Raw genomic sequence first — 17,945 nt, forward strand, 5'->3', positions numbered from 1 at the left:
ATTCTCCTTCTCTACATGTTCCAAATCTCTTGCATGTTATTGAGGATCTTTCAAATGCTGCAATATGCTGCCACTGCCAATGGTGTTCTAGTCTTTCACAACTTTAACTACTGCCAAAGATATTTCTGTAAACTCTCCAAGTATATTTTTCAGATATGGAACTGAAAGAAACACTCCCAAATAGCTGGAAGGACGTATGTTCCAGTAAATACTGATGCTGGTTCTATATCGGAGTTCTGGTGCTTTGCCTCTCCCCACTCACTAAAGTACTAATATGCTGGCTTTTTTGTTTCCCTGTTGATTGCTTGTGTTAATCTTCACTGTCAGCCCAAGGGGATGTCCCAATGCTGAAGCAGCACATATTTGGTTTCATCCTCAACAGACACCCTGTTTATCAGTCCTTTAAGTGGGTGCTGTTTACAAATAGAATTCTAAATGGTTAGAAATATTTCTTTAAACATAAATGAATGGTAACAACAATGAAGTATTTCTGAATTTCAGTAATATTATGTTACTGGGAAAAAGCTGGGAAGTAAGTTTGTAGTACAGACATGTAGAATTATGAGGCAGGTTGTGCTAGTTTTCTGTACCTAAATCGGGGGAGAGAAAGTAGGGTTAACAATGACGAGTCCAGTGACCCTTCTTTCAAACTGTTAACTCTGCTTTCTTTCCACAGATGCTGCCAGACCTGCTGAGTTTTTTTTTAGCAATTTCTGTTTTTAACCAAGATATCTATGCTCTTCTAATTCTGGCCTCTCTTACGTACTTAATTTTCATTGGTAGCCATGCCTTCAGTTGCTTAAGTATTAAAGTCTGCAACATTCTCCCTACATTTCTACCTTGCATCCCTTCTCTAAGCTGCTCATTTTAAGCTACCACTGCCCAAGCTTTTGGTCATTTATGTTATCCTGTTTTTATGTGGCTTAGTGTGCTACACTAAGTTAAAAATATTCCTGTGAAGACATTTTATTTTGTTACAGTTTACAAAACTGTTGCTGTGGAAAACATAATTCCCTTACATTTTACAAAGGAAAAATGCCTCAAAACAACTTAAAAGACAAAATATTTTATTGATAGTGTGCACCATATGATATACCCCAAGTACAGACCAGCATTGAACCCTATTCAGTAGTAAATGGAGTGATCATGCATACATTCACTCAGACTGTCGTGCTGATACTTCACCTTGACCCCACAGTTATAGTGCAAACACTAGGGAGTCATGGCTGTGTCCAGTATTGCAAGGAACAGGAATGACAGTCCTTGGAAGAGGTGATCTCACTCCTTTTCCTTCAGAGCCAGCCTTGGCAACATTTGCACTCACAAATGTAATGGTGGACACAGATATACTGTAAGACTACATTTGAAAGAGCAAATGGTCAAGATGAAGTTTTTTTTAAAGACAAAATGGTATTATACATGTAAATTTACATAAGTATTCACTGTGTGTCTTCATTCCTCTTTTCTGTCCAACGTGCTCATGTGTTGCCAAAGGAGGGCCTCCACCTCTGGCCGTTTGCTCATCTTGTTTGCTTTACCTTGATAACGTCCCCGCTTTCCGGCACCTTTTCCATCAAGAATTTGAGCAACCCTGCATTGAAGAACAAATCAAAAGAGACAGCCAATAAATCGCTTTCTTTTACCCATTTTACTAAAGCTGTGGTATTTTCCAATTCGTTTTGCTCAATTAACAAAGGGAAATTAATTACATCTGTTTCACTCCCTATGGGACAGACAATGCCTGATAATGCAAACCAAACATGTTATCAAACTTCTCCCACATCCCCTCAATTTAATTCCTTTTTTCAGAGTTGCTTGAATGAGGCGGAAACTTTACTTTCTCCTGGTGGGGGTTTGAATATTTAAAAGTGAATTAGAATTTTCTCCTCAATAATGCTGCAAAGAACTGATAAAGCTCATTCATTGGCTGCCAAGTTAGTATGCAATTGAAACCATAAGGAGAAACCAATTTTGTTTTATTACAGAGAGAATTATAGAATTGCTCCATCTATTAAAAACAATGTCCCTCTGTTTGTTTCTTGGTTCTCACTAATCCCAGCTTCTTTCAACTGGGAAGGTAAAATGAGAAAAATCCACCACACCCATGATATTAGTATTGTTGTACAATTAGCCCAAAATATGTTGCAGAAAGGAGGTGGATTAAGTTAAGATTTTGGTTCTATTCAGGAAGGTAATATTATTACATATCCCTCTTCCAAACCAGGATCAGATAGATCCTCTCTTTATGTATATTAATACTGCCTAGTGCTAAGACAGCTGCTCTGCTAACACTTACAGAATATTTACTGAGATTTTATAATACAGTGCTTTCTCCCAAACATGGTCCCATTATGAACCCATCTTGGTGCTTGAAACATGTCAAACATCCACAGCTATGGAGCAGGACAAGGGCCGACAGCTGGGGGTGGGGAATTTGGATATCTGTGACAGTGGGAACATGACTAGGGGATAGTGAAAGAAACCCATGAGGGCAACAGGAAGGAAAGTTGCTTAATGCTCAGGATTTTCAGGTAAAGAGCACCTACATTCCCATTAGTTTGTTTAGCACTGGATTTAGGCCGACAACATTGAATTGCTGGATCACTCCCACTACTTAAAAACTGCACAAGTTAAAGCAGCCTCGCAGCTGTTAGCACTTGGAGCTAACGTTCCCAAATCTTAGGCTGACCACACTGGGGGTCAATTTGAAAAGGGATTCTGGATCAATGGTGCTGGAAGAGCACAGCAGTTCAGGCAGCATCCGAGGCACTTCAGCAAAATCGACGTTTCGGGCAAAAGCCCTTCATCAGGAATAAAGGCAGAGAGCCTGAAGCGTGGAGAGATAAGCTAGAGGAGCTAGAGAGGAGGAAAACTTCTTCAACGCAGGCATCCTTGCAAGAGGATTCGCAGTAGGCCGTCCAGAATCTGCAGTCAATTTGGAAAGTCCTGGTATATTAGGAGGGGCTTAAAATATCTTGTAATTGTCAATCAATATTGCTTTAAAAAAAACGTAAGCCATAGGTACAATGAAGTTGGCATTTCACAAGTTGTCTGAACAGTTACAGAAACTAGACAATGTGACCTTACTTTGAACCTAGCGCTTCGACAGCATCCACTTGACCTGTTAATAGGAATAGGCCTGCTCCTTTTTCATCACCCACTGTAAGAAATGCAAGCACTACCTGAGGAAATACAATAAACATAAGATGATCTCCAAGATGTTTAACATTTATTTGTGTTTATCAAGACAATAAGAATCTGCACCAGGCAATAAAACTTGGCTCTCCTTTGAATTTGGCAGCACTATTGATCTAGACGTTAATGCACAGGGTACAATGATCTAGATTGTGGGTTGTGGGGAACAATTTCAAAGTTTGCGGATGATACAAAACTGTATCAGAAAGATGTTGTGAAACTTGAAAGGGTTCAGAAAAGATTTACAAGGATGTTGCCAGGGTTGGAGGATTTGAGCTATAGTGAGAGGTTGAATATGCTAGGGCTGTTTTACCTGGAGCGTCGGAAGCTGAGGGGTGACCTTATAGAGGTTTATAAAATCATGAGGGGCATGGATAGGATAATAGACAAAGTCTTTTCCCTGGAGTGGGGGAGTCCAAAACTAGAGGCCATAGGTTTAGGGTGAGAGGGGAAAGATATAAAAATGACCTAAGGGACAACTTTTTCACTGAGAGGGTGGTGCGTGTATGGAATGAGCTGCCAGAGGAAGCTGTGGAGGCTAGTACAATTGCAACATTTAAAAGGCATCTGGATAATATGCATAGGAAGGGTTTGAAGGGATATGGGCCAGGTGCTGGCAGGTCGGACTACATTGGATTGGGAGATCTGGTTGGCATAGACGAGTTTTACCGAAGAGTCTGTTTCCATGCTGTTCATCTCTACGACTCTATGTAGGCTGTGAGGAGGACAGTGTAGAACTCCAAAAGGGCATAGAAAGTTTAGTGGAGTGGGTGGGTAGTTGGCAGATAGGATTCAATGTAAAGAAGTGAGAGGTGATGCACTTCGATAGGAAGACCATTGAAAGGTAATAGATGATAGGGGGGTAAAATTCTAAAGGGGTTTCAGGAGCAGAGGATAAATGTGCACAGATCAGTGATTTTCGCAGGACAGTTGGATGGAGCAGTTAACAAAGCATATAGTGTACAGCTTCATAATAGGGTTTAGAGCACAAGAGCAAGGAAGTGTTGCTGAACTTGTTCAAGACAGTTTTTAGAGCTCAACTGGACTACTATGTACAGATCTGGCTACCACATTATGTGAATTCTTTGGAGAGAGTGCAAAAGCCATTTACAAGAATGGCTTCAGGAATGAGAAAATTAGTTTTGAGGATAGATTGAAGACATTGGGATTATTTTTCTTGGAGAGAAGGCAGCTGAGAGGAGATCTGAGGTTTTCAAAATTATAAGCCAGCTGTCTCGAGAGAGAGACTATTTTCTGTTTGTAAAGTGAACAAGAAGGCATGGATTTAAAATGATTTGCAAAACAAGCAAATACAAGGTGAGAAAATAAACGTTTGCACAAGGTGAGTAGTTAGGGTTTGGAATGCATCGCCTGAGTGTGGCTATGGTGGAGTGCAATTGAGGCATTCAAGAGGGTATTGGATGGGTATTTAATGTACAAAGAAGAGGTCTACTTCAATATTGTAGAACTGCTGTGATTGTGTTAAAAACCCAAGGTCGGATAGCTTTAGGACAGAAGGGATTAGCTGAAAAGGCCTGCAAGTTTATTCAAAACAATGCTCTGAACAAGGATTCCACTCGTGTGACATTATTCTACTGTGAACTGGATCTCAGTGGGTAGAACCGTCACTTGAGACAGAAGTTTGTGGATTCAAGTCTCACTCCTGGATTTGATCACACAGTAAAGAGGCTGACACCCTGAGAAAATGTTGCATGGTCAGAGGTGTCATCATTTGACTTGGACATTAAATGGAGACCCCCCCCCTCCATCTACCCTCTCAGGCAGGCATAAAATATTCCATGGCACTATTTTCCAACAGGCATGGTGGAGTTCTGTCTGATGTACTGGCCAATATTTATTCTTAAATCAACATCACAAAAACAGATTGTTGGTCATTTTCACATATCTATCTGTGGGAGCCTCCTGAGAACAATTTCGCTGCTGCATTTCCTATATTACAACAGTGTGTCCTTCATAGGTTTTTCTTTGGTGGTACAGCAACTTGAGGTATCATATGGTCAGAAAAGCTCAATATAAGGCCAAGTCAATAAGACTCATGATAGTGATATTGGGGGGGAAAGATTCAATCCTGCAGGCTGCCTGATCAAATGGGATTGTTTATTTAACTCCAACAATTGACAAATTCTGGTTTGTATTGTGCTGATTACATGCAAAAATAACTAATGATTTGAGGCTGCTGATCTGATCTGAATTTCACATCTAATGCTTGATGCCATTGGAAGAGAGCTACAATGAACTAGCACAGCACTGCCGCTGATGGCCACCAGCACGCCCCACAATCAACTCCACAGCAGGAGAGTGGGAATAGTCAGCTCAGTGACATAGATAGTGATGGAATGGTTCACGCAACAGAAGAAACAAGAAAGGCGTTGGACAGACACACACAGAAAGAAAGCAAAGGCCAAAGCAAAACCAAACCTGGAGAGTCAGCAATGCAATAAGACAAAATGAATATGAAAGGTGAGAATGGTAGATATTAGTGGGAATAAGAGGTCATTATTGAAGATCAGATACTAATGCAGTCAACAAGAATCTGTTGAATAAACAAAAATAAATCACCATTTAAAATGACCAGTAAAAGTTGCTCTACCTTACCTCAGCACTAACTTCATTTGCTATAATATTCATAAATTCATTGTCCCCATCTTTTCTGAAAGAAAATAATGGAAATAGATGTGGAAATTTTGAAAGGGCAGTTCATTATAAACAATATGAGAATATAGGCAGTTGTCCACTGTGGAAGTTTAAAATCTTTACAGCACAAAAAAAGGCCACTTGGTCAATCACATGTGGTCCAGCTGAAAGAACTGAGTCACTCAGTCCAGTCTTACCTTGCAAAATTTGATCTGTAGCCCTTCTCATTCCACCATTTGAGGAACATATCCAGACATTATTTTAATTAGTAGAGAGTTTTGCCATGTACTAGCCTTTCAGGTATGAGCTCCAGACCCCTCCAAGCCTCTTGGTGAAAATTTGTTACATTTTCTCACTTCTAACCTCCCCACCAGCCACATTAAATATATGCCCCCTAGTCAGTGACCTCTCCACTAAGGTAAATAGGAAAGCTTCATCCAGACTTCTCACAGTTTTGCACATCTTAATCAACTTTCTCCTTGGCCTTCTCTCTTCCAAAGGGAACATCCCAACCTGTCCAATCTTTCCTCACAGCTACATTGTTACATATAGAAGTACTTCTGTTATGTTTTATTAACCTTATTTTGTGCTCTCAAAATTGAGGACATGTCACTGCTGGGAACAGCAACACATTCGCACTAGTACCAGCATCAAACATTCCAGGTCAGATACAATATAGTTCCAGTGCTGTAGAGGAACTAATTAAGAGAAGAACAGTGGCTACATTTTAAAATACTTCATTAATTGTACTTTAACATGTCCTACATAAAAAAGTCTTAGAGTCACACAGTCATACAGCATGAAAACTGGCCCTACGGCCCAACTCACCATGCTATCCAGATATCTCAGCTGAATTGCCTGCATTTAGCCCATATTCCTCTAAACCTTTCCTATCCATGTATCTGTGCAAATTTATTTTAAATGTTTGATTGTACCTGCTCTACCACTTCTTCTGGCAGCTCATTCCATTTATACACCACCTTTTGTGCGAAAAAGGTGTCCCTCAACTCCCTTTCAAATCTTTTTCCTCTCACCTTAAACCTATGCCTCTAGTTTTGGACTCCCCTACCCTCGTGAAAATTCCTTAGCTCTGGACCTTATTTATGGCCCTTTCATGAACTTCTATAAGGTCACCCCTCAGCCTCTTACACTCCAGGGAAAAATTCCCAGCCTATCCAGCCTTTCCTTATAACTCAAACCTTCTAGTCTTGGTAACATCCTTGTAAATCTTAACCCTTTCCAGTTTAATAACATCCTTCCTATAGCAGGGTGACCGGAATTGTACGTAGTGCTTCAAATGTGGCCTTAACCAATGCCTTGTACAGTTGTAACATGACATCCTGACTTCTGTACTCAATGCTCTGATCGATGAAGGCAAGCCAAAAGTCTTTCCTTTAAACTAAAGCTCTGACTATACTGCAGTAATAACTCATAGTTTGAAGAACAAAACAGAAGTGTACAGAAACTTAAAACTTCAAATATGTCTTGGGTTTTCAAAACAACATTGTTTGAAAAAGCATTGCTGAGAAAATTAGCGATCATTAAGAAAGTCAATTAAAAGTGGGGCATCTGGTTTCAAATGGACAAAAGGCTGTAGAAACTGTCATACTGGTTTCATACTGACAGAAGACTTCACTTGGATAGGCTGCTTGAGTTAACACGGCTTTGAGTGGCCAGAATAGAATTTCTCTCAACTTTAATTCATTGTCCAAAAATATTTTTAAAATGGGACATAATGGCAGATTCTTTACTCTAGCTGGAGGAGCATTAGGAAGTTTCACTAGGTGCAAGGATGCTCATATACAAAATATCTTGAAGATATGTGGAAAATAGCCCAGGTATATCTGTCCACAAAGTACAAGGCAAATCAAACTCAGCTATTAGTGCTCCCTCAGACCACTCTCAACCAAAGCGATGTGTTGTTGACATGCCACCAAGCAACTCTTAACACAACAATGACCTGCTCGATGATGCTCACTTTGGGTTCCATTAAGCCAACAGCTCCTAACCTTGGTACAGACTTTGTCCAAACATGAACGTAAGAGCTGAACGCCAGATGGCAAGTGAGGGTGATAGCTCTTGACACCAAGGCCACATTTGACTGAGAGCTACGTCAAGAAACCTTAGAAGAAGTGGAGTCAATGGAAATTGAGGGAAAACTCTCTGTTGGTTGAGACATACTTCACACAAACAAAGATGGGTGGTTGCTAGCGGTAAATCATCTCAGTCCTAGGACAATAGTGCCGGAGCTCATTTCAGTCGTATCCTAGGCCCAACCATCTTAACTCCTTCAACTATGAGCTTCCCTCCGTCATAAGGTCAAAAGTGGGCTTGTTCACTGATGATTGCACAATGCTCAGCATCATTTGTGATGACACAGACACTGAAGCAAGCCCTGGATAAATATCCAAGCCTGGGTTAGTAAGTAGCAAATAACATTCATGTGAAACAAGTACTGACAAATGACCATTACAAGAAAGACAGAATCTAAACTTTAAACCCTTGATATTCAATGGCATTATCCCATTATCAACATTCTGGGGATTACCAGAAACTGAACTGGTCCAGCCTTCTGTGACTACAAAAGCAAAATCAAAGGCTCTCAATTCTCCAATGAGTAACTCACCCTGACTTTCCAGAGCCCATCCACCCATCTACCAGGCACAAGTCAGAGGTGCAATGGAACTCTCTCCACTTGCCTAGATGAATGCAGCTCCAACAACGCTCAACATCATCCAAGACGAAACAGCCTGCACTGCATCTATCACCTTCACTAACAGTACACAGTGGCAGCATATGCAGCTTCTGCAAGATGCACGGCAACCACTCACCAAGGTTCCTCAGACAACATCTTCCAAGATCTTCACCACCTAGAAGGACAAGGGCAGTGAATACATGGTAACATTGCCACTTACAAGTTTCCCTCCTAGACAAACACAATCCTGACACAAAACTATATTGTCATTCATTCAATGTCACTGGATTAAGATCTTGGAACTCCACTCTCAACGGTATGGAGGATGTACCTGCCACACGTGGACAGCAGCTGGTTTAAGGCAACAGCTCAGCATCACTTTCTCAAGGACAATTATGAATGGACAATAAATACTAGCCTAGCCAATGATGCCCATATCTTATGAATGACTAAGAAAAATAAACTTCAAGATCTATGAGAGCTGTTCATTCTTCTGTCTTGATATTGAAGTCTTTGCTTAAAAAATAGCTGTCCATTCTCTATATGTTTATGTGATTTAGTTAGATCATTAACTTAATTTTAGATCAACAACTATGCCACAAACTTGTGATTTTCTTTGACTGACTAGCTTCACAACTCATTGGAATGTCTGTGTATTGGCTTCCACTGATTGCAATCTCTGCACTGCAACTCAAGGTCAGAACGTTATGTGACCTACATTCAGTTTGATACATGGCTTACTTAATAAAAGCAAAACTCTGACCTGCATAAGCTTCTATTGTCTTCAGTGAAAAAGCTGTGTTCCAAACCCGATCAACATCAATGTATATATACAAAGAATAATGACAGAATATAAAGTTACTTACCTATGCAAAACTAATAACTTGCCCTTGTTTGGATCATTCCTAAAGCTTTTTGCTGTTAACAGAGCCAAATCCCTGAGTAGGTTTAGATTGTTCTTTAGAGCACAGAAAAGAAAAAACATATTACGTGTAAGTTCCACCCAAGGGTTTAATTATTCCCAAAAGTGCTCAAAACAAAATAAACATCCAGTAAAGCTTGTAGCGACTGCCACAGAACACAAACTCGAACACGATTCAAGATTTTGTAATTTTTTTCTTTCCTTGCATTGACAAATATGTAGGAAGAGTATTTCAGGAACATAAGACAGCAATCTCATGATTACCTGTTCATTATCTAAATATTTGCAAAATTTCCCCATAGATCTCTCCGTTTAGATATTCATAAGCTCATCTAACATGGGGTAAGATAGCTCGGTTGGGTGGATGGCAAGTTTGCAGTGCAGAGTGATGTCACAACACTGGGTTCAATTCCTGGCTGAGATTACCATAAGGGATTCTCCTTCTCAGCTTCTCCCCTTGCCCGAGGCATGGTGACCCTCAGGTTAAACCACCACCTCTTTCTATAATGAGAGAGCAATCCTATGATATCATATCACTATGGCAACTTTATCTATACTCTCCTAACATGCGAATCTCACCCTGGAGAGATACCTTGGTTAAATCTAAGCTTTTTTTGCATTAAAACTGTTTGTAAGAGAACATAAAGTGGTAATTACTAGGTAAACCTTAATAGTCATATCAAGTATTTGCAAATCAATCTGACACTTTTAATTCCGACCGCGAAGATTTAGCAGTTGAAAATTTGTACCACTTATACAAAAAGGATTGGAAATGGAATTGAATTTGCAATTGAAACAAAAGACATCAGATATGACTTTAATAAATGAAAATGGAATGGTTTTTGGAGCAATGCTTCTTGCCAGGAAGCAGAAGATATAATTTCCAGTTGCTCTCAATCTATATAAATCTGGTATTAATCCAGACAAAATTAAATTTTGGAGGAGATTTGCCTTTGTGAGTCATAAGGAATAAGATCATAAATCCTTTTTTTACATTGCAACTAACATAAAAAGCATGTTCACTCAGTCAAACTCAGTGAACTCATCGAAATCATCAGTCACCACACTTAAACATGTAAAACCTGAAATATTAGTCTGAAAATTTCTGTTGCCAAGATGAGTGCATAATTGCTAAAATATTAGCATAACATTCTTCGTTCCCCTATTTCAAAGCAACCAGTTAACAAATAGAGGAGTAATGCTCTGCCTCATGCACTTGGTAATTGGATTACAATGTACCTTTAAAAGAACTTACAGCTCTTTGTGTAAATAATCGTTACAGTTCAAAATTTGTTTAACATAATTTTTGACAAAGCACTACTGTTAATTTCTCTTATCAGAAATTTTTTTACCTCAAAGTCTCCCTTTAGAAACATTTTCAAGGTAGTTATTTCATTATTTAAACTATTATTATTGGTCAAATACAGTTCTTAATTGACGTCATAATCAAACTGAATTATCAGGAATACCTTCTGTAGCAATTTGACTGATTTTTGCAATTTATCCACAGCTTCAATGTGTTCCTCTGGTCCATTCCTGAAAAATTAGGTGAACAAATTCATTTCAAACAAATTCACTGAAACGCCTTCAGAATATACAAAAATTCTAAATATTCTATACAATGTCACAACTTCAATGTTTTGAATATAATCAAACATTCTTGCTACTATCAATCAAGACAAAGAAAGAGGATTTTGTAGTTGGACTGAGTCCCTCCCTCACTACACTCTCTTTCAAAAAATGATTAAGATACTTTGGTAAAGTAGATCATGACCCTGTTCTGGAATTCAAAGTTTTATTATTATAATTTGAACATAGTCATAGTCACACAGCATGGAAATAGACCCTTCTGTCCAAGTAATCTACACCGACCATGTTCCCAACTAGTTCCACCTGCTTCCACTTGGCCCAAATCACTCCAAACCTTTCCTATTCATGAACTTATCCAAATGTCTTTTAAATGTTGTAACTGTGCCTGCATCCACCATTTTCTCTGGCAGTTCATTCCACAAAAGAACCACTGCCTGTGTAAAAATGCCTCACATCCTTTTTAAATCTTTCTCCTCTCACCTTAAAAATACGGCCTCTGATTTTGAACTCCCCCACCCGAGGGAAAAGTCATTCACTTTGTCTATGCCCCTGCTGATTTTCTGATGTGAATTTAGCTCATTCAATGCCAACTGCTTGACAGCTTTGTAGGGACGTGTCATCTGAAAGATGTTACTTAAAATGATTCCACTGACTGAATCTGTTTTGCCTATTTTCTCGACAAATGCACTGCTGTGCAGGGATAATCTCATGTTCTGAAGTCGTGACTAAAAATTCTGATGGCAGCATATGAATGGCCACATTGTTAATCGGAAATTGCATTTTGGCAGCCTTGACACTGGAACTTCACTCACGCTCTCTGGCCAAAGTGTCACAGTCAGTTTTTACATACTGTACATGCTGCAATGCACGTTACTGGAATGTAAGCTCCAGAGTTATATCTAAAACACTCTTCTTAGGCCTGCCCAACAAAACAAAAACAACTCCAGACATCCTCAGAATTCAACCTCCTCATCTTCAACAAAATAAACCAAGGTTGCTCAGTCTTGTTATCTGAACTCACAAATAAATTGTATACTTAACACAATGTTACATTTCATAGGACGTGCACATTTTTATTCTGTTATTTAACAGCTCATACATTGTATTAGCAGACCAATACAAAAGTGATTTCAGCTGTTTTACATGATGGTATTCCAGAAAAAGCATTCCACTTACTTGAGAATTGATGTTAAAGACTTTTCCACTGTGTAGCTTTTCTCTGCATATTTCAAGACTCTATTGCCAGCCAGGAAAATTAAGTTTGTTTTGTTCTTCTTTCCTTTATCTGTTCCTAAAATTTTAATGACCTGGAAAATAGGCCAAGATGCATAGATTATCAGAGCTGCAATCATACTGGCCATCTTTATATTTGATGAGTTGAAAGGTATCATTGCCACTGGCAGGAAGGAGTTGAGAATTGTGTAACTGCATTGGCATGTTACACATAATTCAATCACAAACAATATGGAAGGGGCCTTAATCAATTGCTCAATAACTAATCCACAGTTATATAAAAACTTAAAAAATAGGACAACTGTTGAAAATCTCAAAAAAGAATAGAGAATGCTGTGAATACTCAGCAGATCAGGCAGCATCTGTTGTGAGAGAAACACAGTTAAAATTTCAGGCTGATGGCTTTTCACCAAATATGTTCTCAACTGAAACATTAACTTGATTTCACTCTCCACAAATACTGACTGGCCTGCTCAGCTTTTAAACAGCATTCTGTGTTTTTATTTCAATTATATTACATGTATAATATGTTTCAAACATTGCATACACATTTTTCCAGTCGTCTAGTTTATGTGAAATCTGGCTTTCAGATAACATATACTTGGCCCAAAAGAAATCCATTTTGAGGAGAAAAGGGTGCTTCAGTTTGCAAAGGTTCTTCTCTTTAGATAGAAGGTTAAATTCATGGGTGCTTTTTATTCCGGTTGCCTTGGCTTGTATATTGCACAATTAGAGTCATAGAGTCATTGAGATACACAGCACAGAAACAGATCTTTTGGTCCAACTTGTCCATGCCGACCAGGTATCCTAAATAAATCTAGTTCCATTTGCCGGCACTTGGCCCCTATCCCTCTAAACCCTTCCTATTCATGTATCCATCCAGATGCCTTTTAAATGTTGTAATTGTACTTACCTCCACAAGTTCCTCAACAGCTCATCCCACACACACACCACCCTCTGTGTGGGAAAGTTGCCCCTGAAGTTCCTTTTAAATCTTTCCCCTCTCACCTTAAACCTATGCACTCTAGTTTGTATTCCCCCACCTGGGGAAAAGACCTTGTCTACTGACCCTATCCATGCCTCTCATGATTTTATAAACATCTGTAAGGTCACCCCCCAGCCTCCAATACTTCAGGCAAAATATACCCAGTCTCTACAGCTTCTCTCAAATTACTAGAGCCTGAAAGTGATATGGTCAGTATTTACAGAAAATTCAGAAAAAACAACAGGGAACAAGTGATTATTGGTATTCTGGGATCAGTGCACCACCAGTCCTAAATCTGAGCAAATTTCAATGTAGATTCAGTAAGCAGAGATCCAGAGTTCAGGAATATCTGTGTTCTCGTGATGACTTTTGATGATAATTTTGGTAGCAGCTGGGTGACTATGTTACAAACCTGGCAATTCGTGAAAATAACATTTTTATTTAATAAAGATAGCAAAGAGGACTAAATTGTGAATCCCTTACACTCAAACCTATTCCCTTATTCTGAAGGAAAATTTATTTTCATGATGTGAAATCAAATCAAAGGATCTGAACTTAAAAAGCACAAGCAAATTAATTTGATCCATCCTGTCGCCAAGTAATTCTTAGTCCATAATTTAGCGAAGGAAATGGAGACATGTTAAGATGTTCTCACCTGTAGATGACTGAGATTTGATACGTGCGTTCCACAGCACATATTTGCATCAATTCCGACAATATCGATAATTCGGACTGGGCCAGCATGATCATCTGGTAAACCCCGACTTCTCACCTACAAAACAAACTTTTCCTTTTGCCAGCAATAAAACTACATCAATGAAATGTTCCACATCATTTTTAATAGAATAAATCTACCAGTGCATTGCACAAGAGGTATTGTGAAACCTGGAGTACATCTTCTAACCTTTCACATCATCGGATCACGGGTAAAACCTGAAAACTTACTGAAGCAGTGGCCCAGACTTTTCAGTTGTAACAATAGCCAAACTGTCAGCATTTGCTGTTGTTACTCTGACGAAATGACAGTAATGTCTGGCATCAGCTCATGTGCGAAACCAATTATAAATCTCAGAACATGTGTGCATTTCCATTTCATTATGCTGTTATTCTGATTGTGAAAATCCTTGAAAAAGTTGTATCTTATTTTTAAAAATCGGTATTAATTACTTTACAACAACCTTTCTGACCCTGAAACCCACTTTATATTGCAAAATGTAAAATTTTCCAATCCATGATTAAAAAAAAAATTTAAAAATCCGTACACTTCAGCTTCTGGCATAATCACATTTGTAAGCCCCAATTGTTATTTGCTCTCTGTAAAGTTATTAAAAAGTTAGGTTTCTTGAAATCCTTTTAATGTGGATCAAATCCAAACTCTGCAGTCTTGTCAGATTCAGTTGTGAATAGTGGTGGATATGTCAACAACTAACTGGAGTATAAAACTATACTGGAGCACAATAAAATATGCATATCCTTATTGGCAGGTGACCCCAGCATAGTAGGACAAAAGGTTGAAGTATTTGCAACCATCAGTAGCCAGAAGTGCCAAGTGGATGATCTCTCTCAACTAGACTGAGGTCCTCAGCATCACAGATGCTAGTCTTTAGCTGATTCCCTTCATGTGATATCACAAAGTGACTGAACTGGCAGCACCCCAGCTCAGCTGTTCCAGGAAGCTCCAACACGGGTATCTTCTGGCAATGTTGAAAATTGTGCAAATGTGCTCCATCCAACCCAGCCAGTTACAGTCCCAATCTACTCTCAATCAGCAGCAAAGTGATGGAAGGTGTTGTCAACAATGCAATCAAGCAGCTATAAGTCAACAAGAACTTGCTCATTGACACTCAATTCAGGATCAGCCAGGGAATCTCAGCTCCAGGCCTCATTACAGCCTTAGGTTAAATAAGGAAAAAGAGATTTGGCAAAATATGGCATCAAGAAGCCCAAGGAAAACAGCAGTGAATGGGAATAGAAGGAGAATTCTCCACTAGATGGAGTCACACAACACAAAGGAAAACGACTGGTTGTTGGAGGTCAATCTATCTCAGTACATCTCGGCAGGAGTTCCTCAGTGTGATGGCTCGACACAATCATTTTCAGTTGCTTCACCAGTTGCATCCATCATAACAACAGAAATCAGGATGCTCACTGATGATTACACCGGCCTCCATAATGTTCACTACTCTTTAGATACTGAAGCAGTCCATGTCAATGTGCAGCAGGACATCAATACCATGCACATTTGGGCTGACAGGGGACAAGTTACATCCATGCCACACAAGTGGCAGGCAATGACCAAGACAGAGTCTTAACCATCCGCCCTTGACATTAAGTGGCAGTACCGATATCCTGGGGATTACCGTTGACCAGAAACTGAAGTGGGCTAGCCATACAAATACTTTGGCTAGAAGAGCAGGTCTGAGGGTAAGAATTATGTAGCCAGTAACTTATATCCTGACTCCCACAGCTTCTGCAGTCAGAAGTGTAATGGAATATTCTCCACTTGTTTGGATGAGGTCAGCTTCAACAACACTCAAAAAGCTCAATATCATCCAATTCAATGCATCCTACTTGATTGGCACCCCATCCACCACCTTTAATATTCCCTCCATCAACTGCCAGCACACAGTGCCAGCAGTATGCCACCATCTACAAGATACACTGCAGTAACTCACCAAGGTTCCTTAGATAGTGCCTTCCAATCCCACAACCTCTACCACCTGGAAGGACAAAGGCAATAGCATGGGAACACCACCACTCACAAGGTTCCCTCCAAGGTACACAGCTCCTGACTTGAAACTATATTGCAATTTCTTTACTGTCATTGGGTCAAAACCATGAAATTCCATTCCTGTTAACTCTATGGATGTATGCACTATGTGACTGCAGCAGTTCATGAAGACACCTCCTTCCCAAGGACCTGGGAAATAAATGCTGGCCTAGTCAGCAGCAATACACTTCATGAAAGCATTTTCTAAAAGTTATTCAATTATTTACATAAATCCCCATCATTTGAACAAATTGACATTCAACACAGCCTGAACTTGGTAATGGAGTGACTCTGGTACATCAGGCCTGCTATAAACAATCACACACCTTCAGGAAAAAAAAGGAATCAAAAAATTCATTCCAAATCACTCCTTTAGCTTAGGGTGGTTAAAGTTCATAAAATGCTGAAAAAAGGGGGTCTTCTGATGCTTTCTCCACTCACAAACTCTCCTACCACTGTTCACACATTAATGTTACTCTGGTACAGGTTGGTCACAATGGAGTCTGGATGCTAACACAAAGGCAGACTGAAAATTAGAACACTGAAGAAGCATTGCACTTCCACTAATATATGCCATATAAATGGGAATTTCCAATATCAAAGGGCCATGACAAATTTACAGTTTATAAAATTTCTAATATTCAAGCTTGACATTACTAGGAATGATTGTGTATCAAAAACAGTAGGTACAGCAAAATAAAGTCTGCAAGAAAATAGCATTATCAATGTTAAAGTACATATTCCTATCTCTGAAGTTCCAAGTCTCACAGTAACAAGATGTTGCTTTATTACTGACATTTTCAGACACAAGGTAAAATCTCTAAACAATTGCATCAGAACTGGTGCCATAACCTTAGTCTATCTTTAGATATAAGATCTAGCATCATTACAGCAAGGCTTCCAGAGATAACATAAGACACATTATCTTATCTTTGTCAAAAAAGTACTAATCTCACATAAACAGCCAACTGGAGTGAACCAAGATCTGCAATACAATCTTGGTGTCAGGTGGTGGGGGTGTTAAAGTTCTTTGGACATGGTCCCTTTGGTTTAACATCTTTCCTGAGCCTGAATCACAATCCTGTCATAGATTCTAACCTAATCATTAATCTAAGTTCATTTAACTCAAGTTTTCTTCTCCCATTTTGCTTGTCAATAATAAACTTTGTTCCTCGAAAACTCTCAAATTCTAAAAATACTAAAAACTAAATAATTCTAAAAATATAGATTTACATCACTTTTGGATCCTAAATGGCACGCTGAATTGAGTGAATCCATCCAATTGTGCTTCCAAAGTACATGTCGTTTAATATGGGTGTGTCCTGACCATTAACGAACGAAATCATTGATTGCAAATCTGTACTTATCACTCATTTAAATAGTTTCAAGTCAATCTAGTTTCAGTCAGTATCTCATCCTCATATACCAAGGATACTGTGGTAACAGATAGGGTCTACACAAGAAAAGTACATTTTGTCAAATTATTATTTAGCTCTGCCATACAACCACCATACAGCCAAAACCTGTCTTTGAACGTGGACAAGACGAAAGAGATGGTTGTTGACTTCAGGAGGGCAATTAATCTCCACTGGACATTGACGGCTCCCCCGTGGAGATCGTGAAGAGCACCAAATTTCTTGGTGTACACTTGGTGGAGAATCTCACCTGGACCCTCAACATCAGCTCCATAGCCAAGAAAGCCCAGCAACATCTCTACTTTCTGCACAGGCTGAGGAAAGCCCACCTCCCAACCTCCATCCTCACCACGTTCTACAGAGAGTTCATTGAGAGTACCCTGAACAGCTGCATCACTGCCTGGTTCAGGAATTGCACAGTCTCGGATCGTAAGACCCTACAACGGACATTGAGGACAGCTGAGAAGATCGTCGGGATCCTCTTC

General features: G+C 39.4%; 1 protein-coding gene across 1 annotated transcript in view; it reads right to left on the minus strand.

Annotated features, from left to right (window-relative positions):
• Nucleotides 1–1,050: 1,050 nt before the first annotated feature.
• The window catches only part of aarsd1 (alanyl-tRNA synthetase domain containing 1), a 46,982-nt gene continuing 30,087 nt past the window's right edge, over nt 1,051–17,945 (minus strand). Inside the window, exons 6-12 of the mRNA XM_043675003.2 lie at nt 13,931–14,047; nt 12,234–12,364; nt 10,937–11,003; nt 9,412–9,503; nt 5,812–5,866; nt 3,088–3,182; nt 1,051–1,591 (exon numbers count right to left, since the gene is read on the minus strand). Of these exons, the coding sequence (XP_043530938.2) occupies nt 1,453–1,591; nt 3,088–3,182; nt 5,812–5,866; nt 9,412–9,503; nt 10,937–11,003; nt 12,234–12,364; nt 13,931–14,047 (696 nt within the window). The 3' untranslated portion in view covers nt 1,051–1,452. The remainder of the gene's footprint in view (nt 1,592–3,087; nt 3,183–5,811; nt 5,867–9,411; nt 9,504–10,936; nt 11,004–12,233; nt 12,365–13,930; nt 14,048–17,945) is intronic.

The sequence above is a fragment of the Chiloscyllium plagiosum genome, unplaced genomic scaffold, assembly GCF_037043375.1.
Source record: "Chiloscyllium plagiosum isolate Xiang-an unplaced genomic scaffold, Cpla_swu_hap1 HiC_scaffold_32, whole genome shotgun sequence".
Classification (NCBI taxonomy): domain Eukaryota; kingdom Metazoa; phylum Chordata; class Chondrichthyes; order Orectolobiformes; family Hemiscylliidae; genus Chiloscyllium; species Chiloscyllium plagiosum.